The 17488-nt window shown below is 44.0% G+C and overlaps 1 protein-coding gene across 8 annotated transcripts in view; it reads right to left on the minus strand.

The window, feature by feature from the left end:
* Positions 1 to 33: 33 nt before the first annotated feature.
* The window catches only part of LOC102777386 (dynactin subunit 1), a 36770-nt gene continuing 19315 nt past the window's right edge, over positions 34 to 17488 (minus strand). For 5 of the 8 annotated variants that reach the window (XM_087833185.1, XM_087833184.1, XM_087833182.1 and 2 more), the window contains 24 exons: positions 17028 to 17198; positions 16336 to 16359; positions 15673 to 15870; positions 14982 to 15186; positions 14701 to 14779; positions 14438 to 14597; positions 14192 to 14296; positions 7739 to 7930; positions 7512 to 7628; positions 7202 to 7354; positions 6950 to 7110; positions 6590 to 6758; positions 6271 to 6339; positions 5879 to 6091; positions 5575 to 5736; positions 5004 to 5135; positions 4772 to 4900; positions 4372 to 4514; positions 4133 to 4299; positions 3059 to 3186; positions 2614 to 2797; positions 2278 to 2351; positions 2045 to 2134; positions 34 to 1897 (listed from right to left, as the gene is read on the minus strand). In XM_087833185.1, coding sequence (XP_087689311.1) covers positions 1760 to 1897; positions 2045 to 2134; positions 2278 to 2351; positions 2614 to 2797; positions 3059 to 3186; positions 4133 to 4299; positions 4372 to 4514; positions 4772 to 4900; positions 5004 to 5135; positions 5575 to 5736; positions 5879 to 6091; positions 6271 to 6339; positions 6590 to 6758; positions 6950 to 7110; positions 7202 to 7354; positions 7512 to 7628; positions 7739 to 7930; positions 14192 to 14296; positions 14438 to 14597; positions 14701 to 14779; positions 14982 to 15186; positions 15673 to 15870; positions 16336 to 16359; positions 17028 to 17198 — 3363 coding nt within the window. In that variant the 3' untranslated portion in view covers positions 34 to 1759. The remainder of the gene's footprint in view (positions 1898 to 2044; positions 2135 to 2277; positions 2352 to 2613; positions 2798 to 3058; positions 3187 to 4132; positions 4300 to 4371; positions 4515 to 4771; positions 4901 to 5003; positions 5136 to 5574; positions 5737 to 5878; positions 6092 to 6270; positions 6340 to 6589; positions 6759 to 6949; positions 7111 to 7201; positions 7355 to 7511; positions 7629 to 7738; positions 7931 to 14191; positions 14297 to 14437; positions 14598 to 14700; positions 14780 to 14981; positions 15187 to 15672; positions 15871 to 16335; positions 16360 to 17027; positions 17199 to 17488) is intronic. The other 3 variants (XM_087833190.1, XM_087833186.1, XM_087833183.1) reach the window with 1 other exon arrangement.

Consider the following 17488-nt stretch of genomic DNA (forward strand, 5'->3'; position numbering starts at 1 on the left):
CTTAACCCACAGTAGATTCAAGACGGTGAGATGCTTGTTGTAATGTCTTTATTGATCAGTTATTGGTTGTGCATGAGCAGGAAGCCACACAAGGAAAAAGGTAAGACAAGCTGCAGTTTCAGTACATCAGCTGCTCACTGAGAGCACAGATAAATATTACAACCAATAAATAAGAGATGTCGGCATTTCCCTCTTTAACTACAGTTACTTAAATTCCCATTAATAAATAAAACTTCAAGTTATGACAGCACTGTGTAAACAAAACAGTCTATTAGACAAATTAATAATAAATTAAAAGCTTCTTGAAAATCAAACATGGCAGATGTGAAGAAAAACAAAGACTCTTTGGCAAAGATGTCGCTTTGCTTAAACAATGTTTGGTTGAAACAAATCTAAAATAAGGCAGGTGACTGATTTTTACCAAAAGGCTCTCTGCAGGTTTAAGGCTCGGACAAAGTTTACAAAATCTACAGCAACGGGAAGCTCGGCAGAACACAGGCAATGCAGTCGAATATCACCAGTGCGACCAGTGTGTCATTTATACCAAGCCAATAAAGTACACAGTTACAGGTTACACCAAAAGTGTAGTATATGTGAAATAATTTAAACCATGTAATGCTCTGGCTAAAGTGCAGCCAGGTTGTGTGTAAATCTGCAAAAGAATTTCAGGAAATCCACTGAGCTTAATGTTTTTGTTTTGTTTTTCTGTTCTGTGCAGCCAGCAAAGCCACAGAGGTAAACACTAAAACCCTCAGTTTGTATTTAACTTCAGAAAGTTCAGTATTTAAATTAAATGTGCAAAAAAAAAAAACGTGTCAATGCCCGCTCACTTAAACTGGCAAATCCATCATTTCAGTGCTCCTTTCCTTTTACAGCGATGTTCTTAAAACAGAGCACGTCACAGTGACACCTGATGAAAGTTTACAGCACAGGCTCATGATTCTTCACATCTCGTTAGGCAATAACTGCAAACGGGAAATATAAAACAACATCCAATGTTCTGGTCAAATATAAACCACACTGAGCATGCTCCACACCAGGGTGCAGGAGGAGGCTGGCTCATTTTCTATTACATAGATTTGGTGAATCTGGGCAGCATGCAAGAGCATTGTCGCTTGTATCTCTCAGTTTTTCTGGCCATAAAACAAAATCTAGACATAAAAGACAAGGATGGCATCACAATCTCATCATCCAGGTTCCAATTTACAGCCAACAAGGCCTCAGTCAAATGCAGAGTTGCCTGAAACGAGTCACATGTGCAAAGATGTGCAGTCTGATTTTGGCTGTGTGAAAAAACAAAACAGTCCTCTTTAGCCTCTGACCTGGAAAGTAATCACTAATAGTTAATCCCCCCAGTTATTTTCTCAGTTCTTTTAAAATGTCTTAAAATAGGAATAATTACAAGAAATGTTTTTCAAGCCATCAGTGTAGATTCCACTGATATTCAAATAACACATGAAAACCCTCGACATTTAAAAACGCTAAAAATCTGAGGAAGACTTCTATGTCTTCACAACTTGATGTGACAATGACTAACACAGTTGCCAATAAGCTGCTTGTCAGTCGACTAACAAATTCAGACTTGTATATTTCTACGTTTTAGCCTTCACCTGTGCACTTTGATGCCAGAGCTGCAGGTTGTAATCTCACAGCTAATAACCTAAAAAGCCTCCTGGTTTCACTTGTTTGGCCCTGGAGAAAAAGCTGATGGTGGTGGAGTGTTTTGGTGTGGCTGGCGGGAAGGCGGGGCATGTGATGTTTAGGTCCGCAGCAGACTGTGAACTCGCCGCAGCTCCGACTGTGACAGGACGAGGCGGTGGACCTGCTCCTGACCGCGGGGACACGGCACCATGACCCTTCCCACCAGCACCGTGTCACCCTTCTTCTCCTCCTTCACCTAAACACAGAAAAGCAGTCGGCTTTAGAACTTTAAATTCAGAAGTATTTGTACCCCGTTGCAACTGTGAGACAACCAAAAGCTTTCATTCATCCACCTCCAAGTCAAAACCGAGCTTTATCAGAGTGCATGGACCAGCAGACTTACCTTAACAAATGAGGTCGAAGGGAACGTGGCGAAATCAGATGAGACTCGAGCTCCGGGCTGCAGGTTGACGACGTGTTCTGCTACCTCGTCCTGACAGAAGCAGAAGAGATGAAGACTAAGGGTGAGTACTTCAAGTGCAGCATCAGCTTGAACAGTAATGTTTTAATGTAACTTTTGTGCATTTTTATCAGCTTATTCTCTCTGTGCTTCACAGCTTTGTGTTTTATTTGCACCTTCAGTCTGTCCAGAGTGTCATTCAGGGACTGGAGTCTAGCTGTCTGTTCCAGGAGCTGAGCACCAGGGGTCACTGCAGGGCAAAAACAAAATGAGAAAATCTCTGAAATCAGTGCCCAACAATCAGTTCTAAATATTTGCACATGATTTCTGGTGTAATTAAGTTAAGATCATCCAGGATTCTACAGATTTAGCAGACAACACAAACAATACAAGGCAAATATTATGAAGACTAACCTGCTTTAGCAAAGTTATTCAGTCTAACTGTGCTGCTTTTGACACTGTCGTGTCAAATATTTATGAATTCCTTTCCTCGAGGAAGAAATGTCACATACCAGGAGATCTTCCAGTGATGTCCACCACCTTGACGTTGGCACTCATTTGCAGCAGTGTCTCCAGGAGCTGATCGGTCTTACGGTAGAGGGCGCTGGAGAGCACTTCAGGACGTCCGTCTTTGGAGGGAAGCTTGGTCACATTGAGAGGAGGCAGAGAGGCGAGCTGAGCACGCATCTTCTCCGCCTGTTGGAGAACACATGTTGATGGTGAATAAAAAATAATCCATCTAATTTTAGGTGTGGTGAGCTTAACCCAAAAAGCCTCAAACCATGTGGAAGTCCAGGTAAAATCTCAGCTTTTTTTTTACCATATTTGTTGTGTTTAATGAAGGAATAATTTCACTCTTCAGTTATTTGTGTACCCTCTGCAGGTTCTTTGACCTCTAAAGTGTGACTTCACTGTTGCATCTGTCGCATGCTGAGGTGGTGGAGAGGCATTCGTTACCTTCAGCCTGTTGTTCTCGTTCTTCAGGTGTTTGATGCAGAGCCTCTGAGCTTCGATCTGCTGAGTCAGCAGAGGTGAGTCGATCACTTGAACGCCCGATCCAGAGCCGACACCTGACACCATGTTCGCTGCGAACGATAACAGGAACGCCTTGTGAGTATTTGAGTGGAGCCAAAGCTTTATTTAAACCTGAATGTTGGCAGTATTTTCACATTCGTTTGGCCCTCTGACCACAGCTTTGCACTCTCGTCTTTAACATTGAGTTCTGATGAAAAAGTAAATAATCCTCTTGCATGCTAGAGGTGCACGGCGGTGGAAGCAAAAATACATTTGACTTTTTATTCCACTGCATTTATTTGGCAGATGCCATTCCTGTGCATTCTGACTGACTTGCATACAAACATATGAATAAATAATAATCAGATGTCCTTAAAAACATGGGAGGGATATGGTGTGCATGCCAAAACAATGCATATACACAAAAATGAGTTCCTACAAGGTTTACTAAGACTTTTAGATACTGAGTACAACACAAACAATATGGGTACATTTTTCTCAGTACCCATTCTGATGCTGTTTGATCCACCATCAGATTATTTATTTCAATTTAATTCAAAGCTCTTTCTTGTGCTACAACTTCCTGGTTTAGTGGTACGATTATTTGTAGTGAATGGGTTTGTTTTCTGACACCTTGGAATTTCCAGACCTGCAGACACATGCATGTCATGTTTAACTCCTCTCATATCATGCGAGTGAACCACTAAAGGTAAAAAAATTAAAATAAATAAGCATGCATCATCACATCAGATGCCAATAGAAGGAAGTAGATACCTTTTTGTTCCTCTGAAGAATGAGTAGGTGAAAATAAGAGGAATTAAAGCAGAGTTATATGGAGAGAAGAATCATTGGTTGTTGAGGAAAGGTATTAAACTGGAGTTAAAATGATGATAAATAACCACAAAATTCAGTATAAATCCTGCAGTGTGATTATCAGGTAGGTTAGTTAAAGTGGGAATTTATCCATTACCAGAGAACCACCAAACTAAGAGCATGTTATGCAGCTGCTTCACTCACCTCCGGCCATTCCTGTGACAATGGAAGCGATTCCTGACGGCCCGGTTCCTCTCAGCCCATCGATGGTCATCTTTGATTGGCTGTTGATTCTCTGCTTTAGTTCGGCCTTCTCTGCCTCAAGCTGATCGATGTCGGCCTGCAGAGCGTCCATCGTCTCCTCGAACTCTCTGCAGAGGAGAGGACAACATCACACAACTGTAGATCTCCTCAGTAATCTACAGACGTGTTCTTATTCTTACTTCTCCTTCTTCTTCAGCAGAGTCTGGGCTTCGTCCAGTCGAGTCTGGATCTTCTCAACACGTTCGTCTGCATCTTTGGATGAACTGTCCAGCTTCTTTTCTAGCAGGCTGAGACGCACGCTTGCCTCGCTCAGCTCTTCGCCCTGAAACAGCACAAATACCCCCCTAAATCAAAACATTATGTCTCTGCAGAATTTGTTACTTTTCTTCAGATATTTTGGAGCAGATTCCCTCAGTGTGTACAGATGTGAACGTTGACCAGTTCAGAAAACACAATTACACAATAAACTCCAGATACATACCTATCATTTCAGCTGCATGGACTCTAACCTGACAAAAGATTTGGCAATTCTGTGTTTTTAATGTTTTTATTCACAGTGAATTTGCTGCTTCTCTCTACCTTGATCTTGAGAGACTTCTTCAGCTCCTTGATGACCGTCTCTCTGTCCTCCAGCTTCAAGCCAAGTCCTTCTGCATCTGTGATTTCTGCTCGAAGAGCTGCCGCTTGCACATCTACTGGCGGAGGGTTCTGGAAGAAAAACGGAGTAATATGAAAATAATATTCTGGGTTTACAAAGCCAAAACTAAAATACCGACACACCTTCACAGTGGCCCCACACTGAGCTAATTACCTTGTTTTGAGGCTTCTCTGAGTCATACTCTCCCTCCTGCATAGCAGTCGCCATCTTGTTCATGGTTGCTATGACGATGCTACAGGACTGTCGCAGATACTCGTAGGGGTTGGCACCCTGGGATCCATAGATCTGAAAACGAAAGTATGATTGTCCAGGAGGCTGTCAAAACAGTTGTCCATAAACATGCTCAGACACACAACAAAAATCAAAGTGCATGAACTCCTTCAATTAGCAGGTGAGACTTTTAGAATAGTTTCCGTTACATAAACACTTTCTCAGCTCACATTGAGTTCATTCAAAAAAAATTGCTGGCTCGCAAAATTTCCAATAATTCCTGCTGCAAGATGACTTCTAATGGAAACTGTTGTCACTGTGTCACTGCATTGTTTTTAATTAATTTAATTGAAATATTCTGCTATAAAAGAATTTTTGCACCTAAATCAATATTACTTTTTGTTGTCAGCCACAATTCTGAATTACAAATGACTAATTTACTCTAAGCAGTGTCCTGCACATATGTCTCAGTCAGGTCACTTGGCCTTTATCAGTTAAGTACTAATGTACCTACTTGTTCTCCAGCTTTGAACGCCACGTCCTCCAGTTTGACGGCCGACAGCCCCTCCTGTTCACCGAGAGGTGACATCATCTGAGCTCCGGCTGCTGCCACTTCTTGCAGGACTGCCACCACCCAGGTCAGGTGTTTCCTGCAGTCTGAAAGGGTGTCTGACACCTGTTGGGTAAAAAGGTAAGACACGAAGAAAACGAACATGAAATGAAAAACAGATTTTTAAAAAACTTTCACCATAGATCTGGGGTTCTTGTTGTTTGTTTGTTTGTTTTTTTTAACTTGATGGTTTGGTCACTATGGTTACCTGCTGTCCAAAGCTAAGTGCCGCTGGGATGCCGGGCGCGTCAGTTCCAGGCATTCTGCGACGGATCTTCTTGCAGAACTGCCTGATGTCACTACAGGATGTCTCCAGATCCTTCAGCAGCACGGCGAGGTCGGCTTTTTCCTGACCCGCATGCAGGAATGCCCGCAGACGACCCACCTCCACAGCCATGCAGTCCAAGGCACTCTGGGTAAACTGCACATGAACATAAGCCATGAGTAACCAGTGAAGTCTATTTCCTTTAAGCAGCAGAAACAGAAGCATCTTAATAAAAATACATGAAAAAAGATTGAAACAAAGCTGGATTGAGGGCCGATGTGATTTATAAACTTCCTACAGATTCCTCGGAGACTGCAGGTGATGTCGATACTCACTCTGATGTGATCAGCGAGCTGCATGGTGCAGTCCTCATTCTGATCTGCCAGGTGGATGCTGTACAGGTGCTGAAAAAGGACAAATATCATTAAACAAGCAGTGTCTAAATTACATGTTTTCATCATAAGGCAAATGAATTTTGTAATACAATATAGAAAAATATACCATAATATACTGAAAATGTATTATAGTATAAAAATAAATAATATAAATATAATGAAAATAAGGCAGAATATTAGACATTAAATACTTTATGTTTTAATAAAACACAGTTATATTAAACTGCAGTAATCATGCATTAAGTTTGTTTGTGTGTACCTGATAATATTTAATGGCCTTGGTGAGCGGCTCCACATTGACCGTCTCATCCAGCTGGTCTTTGTGCAGCAGGTCAATAAGGAAGTCCAGAGATCGCTCATGGACGCTCATCTCTGGGTACAGAGAGCCGATCTTCTTATAGACCTCCACGCTGCACTGAGACAGAGCTCTGACAAGCACAAGAAGAGCGTATGGAGGAGTTACTCTAATGATAAGCAACCCCTGAAAAAATTCTTTATCTGGAAGCAGTGAAACAGCGTCCGGCACAGCCAGGACATTAACACTGAAAATACAGTTACAACTTTAACAACTATTCTATCAGGTGTTTATCTTTAGTTTAGAGTCTGTGATGAAACTTACTGCTCGTATTTGTGCAGCGTGGCCTGCAGCAGACTGAGCGAGTAGACGAGACCACCCGCGAAGCTCAGCTGCTCACCCAAAGCTCCCTTCAAGCCGGCTCGCTCCACGCAGTTTTCATTCAGGTCAAATTTCTCCTGTGCCTGTTTGCTGATCAGCTCGGACTAAAAGACATGTAAACAGTTACAAAAACATGTTTAAACCTCACGAAGAGCAAGTCTCTTCTTCCTCTCTAAAAGATGCAGTGGCTTTTACCTTGCAGATGAGTCTGGGGATGAGCAGCAACACCAGGATGCAGTCGTGGTCTCCACCGTGACGGAGGAAGGACTCTGGCATGAAGGAGGTCAGAAGAGAAACGTGTCTGTTGGCCTGACCCACCTCCATCTTCCTCAGCTCCATCTCAATAGCCTAAAACATACACAGACATTAGACGTTTTGTTTACCTCCAAAGTTAAAATCAGAAGTTCTGATTTAAACCTGTAAACACAAAGGCAACCTAAAGCCACGTGAAAAGAGGATGAGAGCTACTTATTATTCAGACCAAAACCCTGTGATTGTTTCTGACCTTGGCGTAGGCCTTCGTCTCTGCAAATTTAATCTTGAAATCAAACATCTCTGCTGGCGGCTGCTGCTGCAGCTCTGCTGAGGCTTCCTGCTGGCTGGTCAGCTCTCTGTTCACCTCCTGCAGCAAACACATGAGAACAATCGTGACTGACTGACTGTAGGACACCAACACGTGATTAACAGGTTAGATGTGAAAACACGTTTTACATATTTCCTCTACATGCTTACCTGTAGGTGAGCTGTGAGCTCGCGGTACTTCTTGATGGTCTGCTGGTAATCGGCTACGGTCTCCTGTGCGGCTTCAACTCGTTTCTCTGCCTCTCGGACTCTCGCTGCTCCCAGATCCAGCATCTCCCTCAGCTCCAGCTCCGTCTCTCTGGCGTTCTCCTGCAGCTCGTCGTTCATCTCATTTATAGCTTCCTGCACGAAGGAGACGTGCACACAAACACAAACAATCAGGGCCACCTCCTTTTTTGGAATTTGACTTTTGAAATCTGTCTGTTTTTCTAGATCAATTAATTCTTGTGGGATAATAATGAGATTTTAGTTTTGTTTATTCTTGGAAAAACAACGTACGTTAAAGTTTCTTTAAACTGGAATCTGTTTTCTTGTATATTTCAATGATTGTGCAATAAGCTGAAATCAAAGGAGCTTGCAAAGAAAAGCGTCTGGACTTCTTTAAGTTACTTGAAGACGTTTCACCTCTCATCCGAGAGGCTTCTTCAGTTCTAAGGTCAAATGGTGGAGAGTCCCAGATATAACCCTAGTGGGAGTGTCCCCCCACAGAGGGACAAAAGGACCCCCTGATGATCCTCTAATCGCCTGAGCCAAGGTGTGGAACTGGGTGTGGGTCCCAATCAGCCAGAGTTTCGGGTGGGTTCATTGTGAAACCTGGCCCCACCTTATCATGCGAATTCCTGAGGTCAGATGGCCCAGGGTGTGAGTGGGCGTTAAGGCGTCTGGGAAGGGATCTCAAAACTGGATTATAGATGGCAGAGAGTTGGTGTCGTAAACCACCGCCTCTGTTCAAAGATGGTCGCTCACAGTGGACATAGATGGCTTCTTTCACTCCTCTTTCAAACCATCTGTCCTCTCTGTCCAAAATGTGAACATTGGCATCCTCGAAAGAGTGTCCTTTATCCTTAAGATGCAGATGGACAGCTGAATCTTGTCCTGTGGAGGTCGCTCTTCTGTGTTGTGCCATGCGCTTGTGAAGTGGCTGTTTGGTCTCTCCAATGTAGAGGTCTGGGCATTCCTCGCTGCACTGTACGGCATACACCACATTGTTAAGTCTGTGTTTTGGCGTTTTGTCTTTCGGGTGAACCAGTTTTTGTCTGAGTGTGTTGCTGGGTCTGAAGTACACCGGGATGTCATGCTTGGAGAAAACCCTCCTGAGTTTCTCTGATACACCGGCTACATAGGGGATGACAATGTTGTTGCGCCTGTCCTTCTTATCCTCCCTCGCTGGTGTCTGATCTTCTTTTCTGTGCCTCTTTGCTGACTTTAAAAACGCCCATTTAGGATAGCCGCACGTTTTGAGTGCTTCCTTTACATGTGTGTGTTCCTTCTTTTTCCCTTCAGGCTTAGAGGGAACATGTTCTGCCCGGTGGTGTAGGGTCCTAATTACTCCAAGTTTGTGTTCCAGAGGGTGATGGGAGTCAAACAGGAGGTACTGGTCCGTGTGTGTGGGCTTCCGGTAAACTTCGATGTTGAGGTTGCCATTCTCTTCAATGTGCACAGCGCAGTCCAGGAAAGGCAAACAGTCATCCTTCGTGTCTTCCCTGGTGAACTTGATGTTTTTATCCACAGCGTTGATGTGCGCAGTGAAGGATTCCACTTCTTGTGTCTTGATTTTGACCCAGGTGTCGTCTACATATCTGTACCAGTGGCTGGGTACTCTTCCTTTGAAAGAGCCAAGAGCCTTGCTTTCCACTTCCTCCATGTAAAGGTTGGCTACAATAGGTGACACGGGGGAGCCCATGGCACAGCCATGTTTTTGTCTGTAATAGCCTTCGTTGTATTTGAAATATGTGGTGGTGAGGCAGAGGTCTAACAGTGTGCAAATCTGATCGGGTGTGAAGTTGGTCCTGTCCTCCAAGGAGTTGTCTTCTTGTAGTCGTTTTCTGACAGTCTCCACTGCCTCCGTGGTGGGTATGCAAGTGAAGAGAGAGACTACATCAAAGGACACTATGGTTTCATCTGGATCCAGGGTAAGTTTCTGGACCTTGTCAGTGAAATCAGTGGAGTTCTTGATGTGGTGTGGGGTGTTCCCCACGAGAGGAGCAAGGATGGTAGCAAGGTGTTTTGCAATGTTATAAGTGGCTGAGTTTATGCTACTGACTATGGGTCTGAGTGGGACAGCTTCCTTGTGGATTTTTGGAAGTCCGTAAATGCAGGGTATGGCATCCCCTGGGTAAAGGCGGTGATAAGTAAGGCGGTCAATGATTTTGTCCTTTTCCAAGTCTTGAAGGCAAGCTATAACTTTCTTTTTGTAGCTGCTTGTGGGGTCTCGCTTTAAGGCTTCGTAGGTATTGTTGTCACTGAGGAGAGTAGTGATCTTTGTATGGTAATCTGTAGTGTTTAGGACCACGGTGCATCTTCCCTTATCCGCTGGTAAAACAGTGATGTTGTGGTCTTTGCTCAGGGAAGCGACGGCCTTCTTTTCCTGTATTGTGAGGTTGGACGGAGGGACTTTGGCACTGGAGAGGGTGGCTGAGACTTTCATCCTGATTTGCTCTGCTTCTGTCTGTGATAATTTATTAATCCGAATGGCAGATTCTGTGGCTGTGATGAGGTCCACTATGGGCAACTGTTGTGGAGAAATGGCAAAATTGAGACCTTTGGCTAATACTCTCTTTTCAGGTTCAGTGAGATTCCTGTCTGAAAAGTTCTTAACCCATTTCTCCTGACTGTCTTCAGGTGTGTTTTCTTCTATGGGTTGTGTAGGTTCAGATTCAGAATGAGGAGTGTGTGTTTTTGAAAGCAAGGTCTGAAATTTCCTGCGTTGTCTTTCTTTTCCTTTCGAGTGTTGGGCCCGCTGAGCCTTGTCCACAAACTTGTAAACCTCTTCTAAGATTGGAGAGGGTAGAAGTGTTTCCAGTTCCTGCAGAGTCTGGCTGATCTTGATCTGGAGGGCATCTATAGTGAAATGGACCTGTCTTATCCTTTCACTTAAAAGGTGATTTTGCGCTCTCTGTAGAATCAAGTCTGCTCTGTATCCCCTGACAGTGGATCCAAGGCGCAGGCTCTTGGGAACAACTCTGGTTTGTCTGCATCTTAGGTTGAAACGGAGATGGTTCCTATAATCCGCTAGTTTCCTTGATTCCCTTTCATACTCCCGCACCAGTTGAAGGGTGTTCCTCCCAAAATGTACGGCAATATGTCTGTGAAGGTTCTCAAGTCATCCAGGTCATCGTAGTCAAAGGAGCTTGCAAAGAAAAGCGTCTGGACTTTCTTTGCAAGCTCCTTTGACTACGATGACCTGGATGACTGAGAACCTTCACAGACATATTGCCGTACATTTTGGGAGGAACACCCTTCAACTGGTGCGGGAGTATGAAAGGGAATCAAGGAAACTAGCGGATTATAGGAACCATCTCCGTTTCAACCTAAGATGCAGACAAACCAGAGTTGTTCCCAAGAGCCTGCGCCTTGGATCCACTGTCAGGGGATACAGAGCAGACTTGATTCTACAGAGAGCGCAAAATCACCTTTTAAGTGAAAGGATAAGACAGGTCCATTTCACTATAGATGCCCTCCAGATCAAGATCAGCCAGACTCTGCAGGAACTGGAAACACTTCTACCCTCTCCAATCTTAGAAGAGGTTTACAAGTTTGTGGACAAGGCTCAGCGGGCCCAACACTCGAAAGGAAAAGAAAGACAACGCAGGAAATTTCAGACCTTGCTTTCAAAAACACACACTCCTCATTCTGAATCTGAACCTACACAACCCATAGAAGAAAACACACCTGAAGACAGTCAGGAGAAATGGGTTAAGAACTTTTCAGACAGGAATCTCACTGAACCTGAAAAGAGAGTATTAGCCAAAGGTCTCAATTTTGCCATTTCTCCACAACAGTTGCCCATAGTGGACCTCATCACAGCCACAGAATCTGCCATTCGGATTAATAAATTATCACAGACAGAAGCAGAGCAAATCAGGATGAAAGTCTCAGCCACCCTCTCCAGTGCCAAAGTCCCTCCGTCCAACCTCACAATACAGGAAAAGAAGGCCGTCGCTTCCCTGAGCAAAGACCACAACATCACTGTTTTACCAGCGGATAAGGGAAGATGCACCGTGGTCCTAAACACTACAGATTACCATACAAAGATCACTACTCTCCTCAGTGACAACAATACCTACGAAGCCTTAAAGCGAGACCCCACAAGCAGCTACAAAAAGAAAGTTATAGCTTGCCTTCAAGACTTGGAAAAGGACAAAATCATTGACCGCCTTACTTATCACCGCCTTTACCCAGGGGATGCCATACCCTGCATTTACGGACTTCCAAAAATCCACAAGGAAGCTGTCCCACTCAGACCCATAGTCAGTAGCATAAACTCAGCCACTTATAACATTGCAAAACACCTTGCTACCATCCTTGCTCCTCTCGTGGGGAACACCCCACACCACATCAAGAACTCCACTGATTTCACTGACAAGGTCCAGAAACTTACCCTGGATCCAGATGAAACCATAGTGTCCTTTGATGTAGTCTCTCTCTTCACTTGCATACCCACCACGGAGGCAGTGGAGACTGTCAGAAAACGACTACAAGAAGACAACTCCTTGGAGGACAGGACCAACTTCACACCCGATCAGATTTGCACACTGTTAGACCTCTGCCTCACCACCACATATTTCAAATACAACGAAGGCTATTACAGACAAAAACATGGCTGTGCCATGGGCTCCCCCGTGTCACCTATTGTAGCCAACCTTTACATGGAGGAAGTGGAAAGCAAGGCTCTTGGCTCTTTCAAAGGAAGAGTACCCAGCCACTGGTACAGATATGTAGACGACACCTGGGTCAAAATCAAGACACAAGAAGTGGAATCCTTCACTGCGCACATCAACGCTGTGGATAAAAACATCAAGTTCACCAGGGAAGACACGAAGGATGACTGTTTGCCTTTCCTGGACTGCGCTGTGCACATTGAAGAGAATGGCAACCTCAACATCGAAGTTTACCGGAAGCCCACACACACGGACCAGTACCTCCTGTTTGACTCCCATCACCCTCTGGAACACAAACTTGGAGTAATTAGGACCCTACACCACCGGGCAGAACATGTTCCCTCTAAGCCTGAAGGGAAAAAGAAGGAACACACACATGTAAAGGAAGCACTCAAAACGTGCGGCTATCCTAAATGGGCGTTTTTAAAGTCAGCAAAGAGGCACAGAAAAGAAGATCAGACACCAGCGAGGGAGGATAAGAAGGACAGGCGCAACAACATTGTCATCCCCTATGTAGCCGGTGTATCAGAGAAACTCAGGAGGGTTTTCTCCAAGCATGACATCCCGGTGTACTTCAGACCCAGCAACACACTCAGACAAAAACTGGTTCACCCGAAAGACAAAACGCCAAAACACAGACTTAACAATGTGGTGTATGCCGTACAGTGCAGCGAGGAATGCCCAGACCTCTACATTGGAGAGACCAAACAGCCACTTCACAAGCGCATGGCACAACACAGAAGAGCGACCTCCACAGGACAAGACTCAGCTGTCCATCTGCATCTTAAGGATAAAGGACACTCTTTCGAGGATGCCAATGTTCACATTTTGGACAGAGAGGACAGATGGTTTGAAAGAGGAGTGAAAGAAGCCATCTATGTCCACTGTGAGCGACCATCTTTGAACAGAGGCGGTGGTTTACGACACCAACTCTCTGCCATCTATAATCCAGTTTTGAGATCCCTTCCCAGACGCCTTAACGCCCACTCACACCCTGGGCCATCTGACCTCAGGAATTCGCATGATAAGGTGGGGCCAGGTTTCACAATGAACCCACCCGAAACTCTGGCTGATTGGGACCCACACCCAGTTCCACACCTTGGCTCAGGCGATTAGAGGATCATCAGGGGGTCCTTTTGTCCCTCTGTGGGGGGACACTCCCACTAGGGTTATATCTGGGACTCTCCACCATTTGACCTTAGAACTGAAGAAGCCTCTCGGATGAGAGGTGAAACGTCTTCAAGTAACTTAAAGAAGTCCAGACGCTTTTCTTTGCAAGCTCCTTTGACTACGATGACCTGGATGACTGAGAACCTTCACAGACAAATAAGCTGAAATACTTTCAGACACTTTTGTTATTCTTTAATGACAGGTACAAGACAGACGAGTTTCTTGTGTAGGATCATATGATCATTGTTCCAGGTCAGTGCACACCAAAGGAGCACTTTAATCCAACAAAAGCTGCAGTGATGACAAACACCAGAGGGCTCCAAATGCATATTAATGACCCCGGCTCCATATTATTAATGAAATGAGTCAGCAAACAGCAGTTCTTCAATTTTCTCAGACCTTATTACTATGAATGGATGCAGGTAGGCCAGTCTGAGCAGTAAAACGAGATAGTGAGAAATAAATCAGAGTGTTTATGGACTGAAAATCACTTTGGGATTTTTTGAACCTGCGCAGTTTATCGCCATGTTTGTTCTGGGCGATTGTCACTCACCAAATCTGTGACCGTCTCTCTCAGCTCTCTGACTTTCTCCTCCAGGTCCAAGTTCCTCTCTGTCAGAGTCTCCACCATCTCCTCTGCGCCTAAGGCTGCATCCACCTGAAACAGAGCACATGTTGTTTTTCTGCTGTTATCCATCCCACGAATTAAAAGATCACAGGCCTGGGGGGAGCTACCTTTCACTTCCTCTACAGTGTGACAAGTCAGAAAAGATGCAGCTCAGTCATAAGGTCCACTGACCTGCTCTTTCAGCTCATCGATGGTCTTTTCTGCCGCTTTCATCTCTTCCTGCAGTTTCTCCTTCTGGCTTCTCAAACAGTCAAGTTCCACATTCTTCTTCTCCATCTGCTTCTGCAACTTCACGTGTTCCTGCTTCTCTGACGCAGACAGGTCACGCATCCTGGACACAAAAACACGCATCAGTGTTTTGGAGCTTGTAAAGTTCTGAATTAAAGTTCAGTTCAGTATAATTGTGGCTTTCATGAAGACATCAGCGGACCTACCTGACCAGAGCTTCCTTCAACCTGCTGTTCTGCTCCTCCAGCTGTTTCACATGGTAACTGGAGGCGGCACCATCTGAGCCTGACGGAAACCCAAGAACAAAACAAAAAAGAAAAGCTCGTCATTAAAGCTTGCAAACTTTTCACTCTAAATTGATGCTCATTTTACATACTTCAAAACCAAGACTCAAACTTCAGTATTAGTATTGATGGTTCATGTCCTGATTTAACAGAAATGAGGCCCCGATACAACATCTGCAATGATAACATCAGCTCTTCAGTACCTTTCTCCTCAATCTCGTGCTTGAGGATCTCCAGGTCCATGGTGAGCTCATCCACTTTCTCCTTGAGGGAATCCACCTCCAGCTGCAGAGACTCTGCTCTCTCCTCAGCCATCTCCTTATCCAGCGTCGCCATCTCGATGGCGTCCGCTGTGTCCGACATTTCCTCCATATAACGCTCCTTTGCCTCCAGAGCTTCTTTAGCCTCCTACACACAGAAAAGCTTAGTTTCAACAAAGTATTACATAACTGCATGTTATTTAAACTGCATGCAAATCGTACACTTTTCCCCCTTATTAAAAGCCAGTTATAAACTATATTTGTTATATTTACATTTGTTTTTGTTGCTTCTCTTTAACCTCTAAAAACTCCTTTAATAATAATTTTACAGAAAGTAAGAAGGTATGTGGCAGCCAGGTGCTGTTAATCAAACACACTGTGAACACTTCACCAAAATAATCTGCAATAAAGGTTGAGATGAGTTTAGGCCCAATAATCTCAAAACCTACAGACTTAAATTAAGAGTAATTAATAAGATTTTTAAATGAATTGTAGTTAATTAGAAGCTAAGGAAGGAACGCAATTGCTGGCTAGTTTTTGTTAGCAGTCAATTGCTGCTTTTTAACACTTTTTCAGCTGAGCCTGAGCATCTACACTGCATCCTCTCCCTCCTCCTCCATCTGTGGCTCCTTACCCTCTTGGCCTCCTTGAGTTGCTTCTGCAGCTCAGCCTGCTGCTCTTGCATCTTGGTCTTCCACTCCTGCAGCTGCTCCAGCTGGATCTTGTGCTTCTCCAGCTCCTTCAGTTTTGCTTTGTCCTCCGTGCGCTTCATCTTCAGGGTCTCCAGCTTCTCCTCCAGGTCCTTCACTTGATTACGCAGCGCCTCTTCTTCCTGGGTAACAGTTATATGGACAAGATGAAGGGGAAAAGTGAGATTTAAATAAACACATATTAGAGGAAGCACAAAAGGAGGATTCAAACTTCCATTTTCTTTTCTTTTTATGAATCATTTCTCTTTAATGATTCTTCAGAGGGAAGACCGAAAGCAGTGGATCAGGTTTAAAGCCTCGTGTTAGAAGCACTTACGCATTAAATATTAAACCTGCAGAAAATTCACCTGTGAAGAGAAAACACACACACACACACACGCTGTATCACACAACCAGTGTGCACTTGCAGATAATCACACTCCTCTAAACACTCTGAATCCTGTGATAAACGTGCAGCAGAGACAATCACTGCACACACACAGGTTAAAAAAGGAGTCACGCCTCAGCTGATTAAAACGTTAGTGAGAGCAGAACAACACTTCAATACTTCAAGTGCAGAAACATCACATCACACCACTTCGCTGCACCTGTGTTTCCATAGTGACATCTTCCTGAGGGGACAAAATACCAATTAGACTGATTATTCCGACTTTAACATTTCATTAAAAAAAAAAAAACACACACACAGAAGGCGATTTTTACAAAAGGTTGATGTGATAATCTCTGATGTTTAAATACAACTTAATATGCAAAAGAAAACAAGAGACACATAAAATCTTGGTGTTGATTTGTTATCAGCACATTAACAGGCAGATAATTCACAAAAACAAAGGTAAATTCTGTCATGTTGCCTAAAAAGAGCTTCAGGCCTTCGGCTCTCGTTCTGACTCTGCTGGATGATGTCAACACAAAGTGACAGCTGGGTCAAAAATACACTTAAATTTAGAGGAGAGATACTGACAACGTTGTCACATCTGATTTTACTCCTTCGCTGTGCTTGTGTGGGTTATACTCAAGAGTCCACTGACTGTGGTGGTACATTAAATCCTGTTAAACAAAATGTATGAATGAATTAATGTGACTATGGGTAGTGCCTTTTTAAGCAGGCTTTGCTCATTTGCATAAATACTTGTTGTGGACTAAGTGCTGCCACAGAAGCTTCCTTCATAATGGGTCAATAAGCATTCAAAGAAAAGAAAAATGTACAGATAAACAGTAAAACACATCAGATCTGTCCAACGCAGGGTGAATAGAACTTCTGATCCAGACACGCACTGACCTTGCTGGGGATGGGAGCTGGAGGGTTTCCAGGGGAGTGGAGGGTGGGGATGACCGGAGCAGCCAGGGGGGTCTGTGCCGGCGTGCTGGGCTCGCTGCTGCTCATCTCCCCAGCGGAGGCTGAAGCCGAGCCAGACGCGGCCCCCTTCCCTCCTGCAGGTCGGCTGGGCTGCTGAAGGAATCGAGAAAAAAGTCCAATCAACAACAAGAATTTAAAAAAAATTTTTAAAAAGAGGAAAAACACTTTGTGCTGTGGAAAAGTCTTCCCTCATTTCTTTATATTTTCTTTCCAAGGAGCCCGATTAAACAGGACAGCTTTTAAACTGTACCATTAAGCACATTGTTACTAACAGACTGCAAAAAAATGTATAGCTCAATAAAATAAATATGTTGAAGAATAAAACATGGTCATAACAACACGGTCTTTAAAATTGTACGAACTCTGCCATAGATGCTGCATTT

Source organism: Neolamprologus brichardi, chromosome 19, assembly GCF_056152115.1.
Source record: "Neolamprologus brichardi isolate AB-2024 chromosome 19, ASM5615211v1, whole genome shotgun sequence".
Taxonomy (NCBI): domain Eukaryota; kingdom Metazoa; phylum Chordata; class Actinopteri; order Cichliformes; family Cichlidae; genus Neolamprologus; species Neolamprologus brichardi.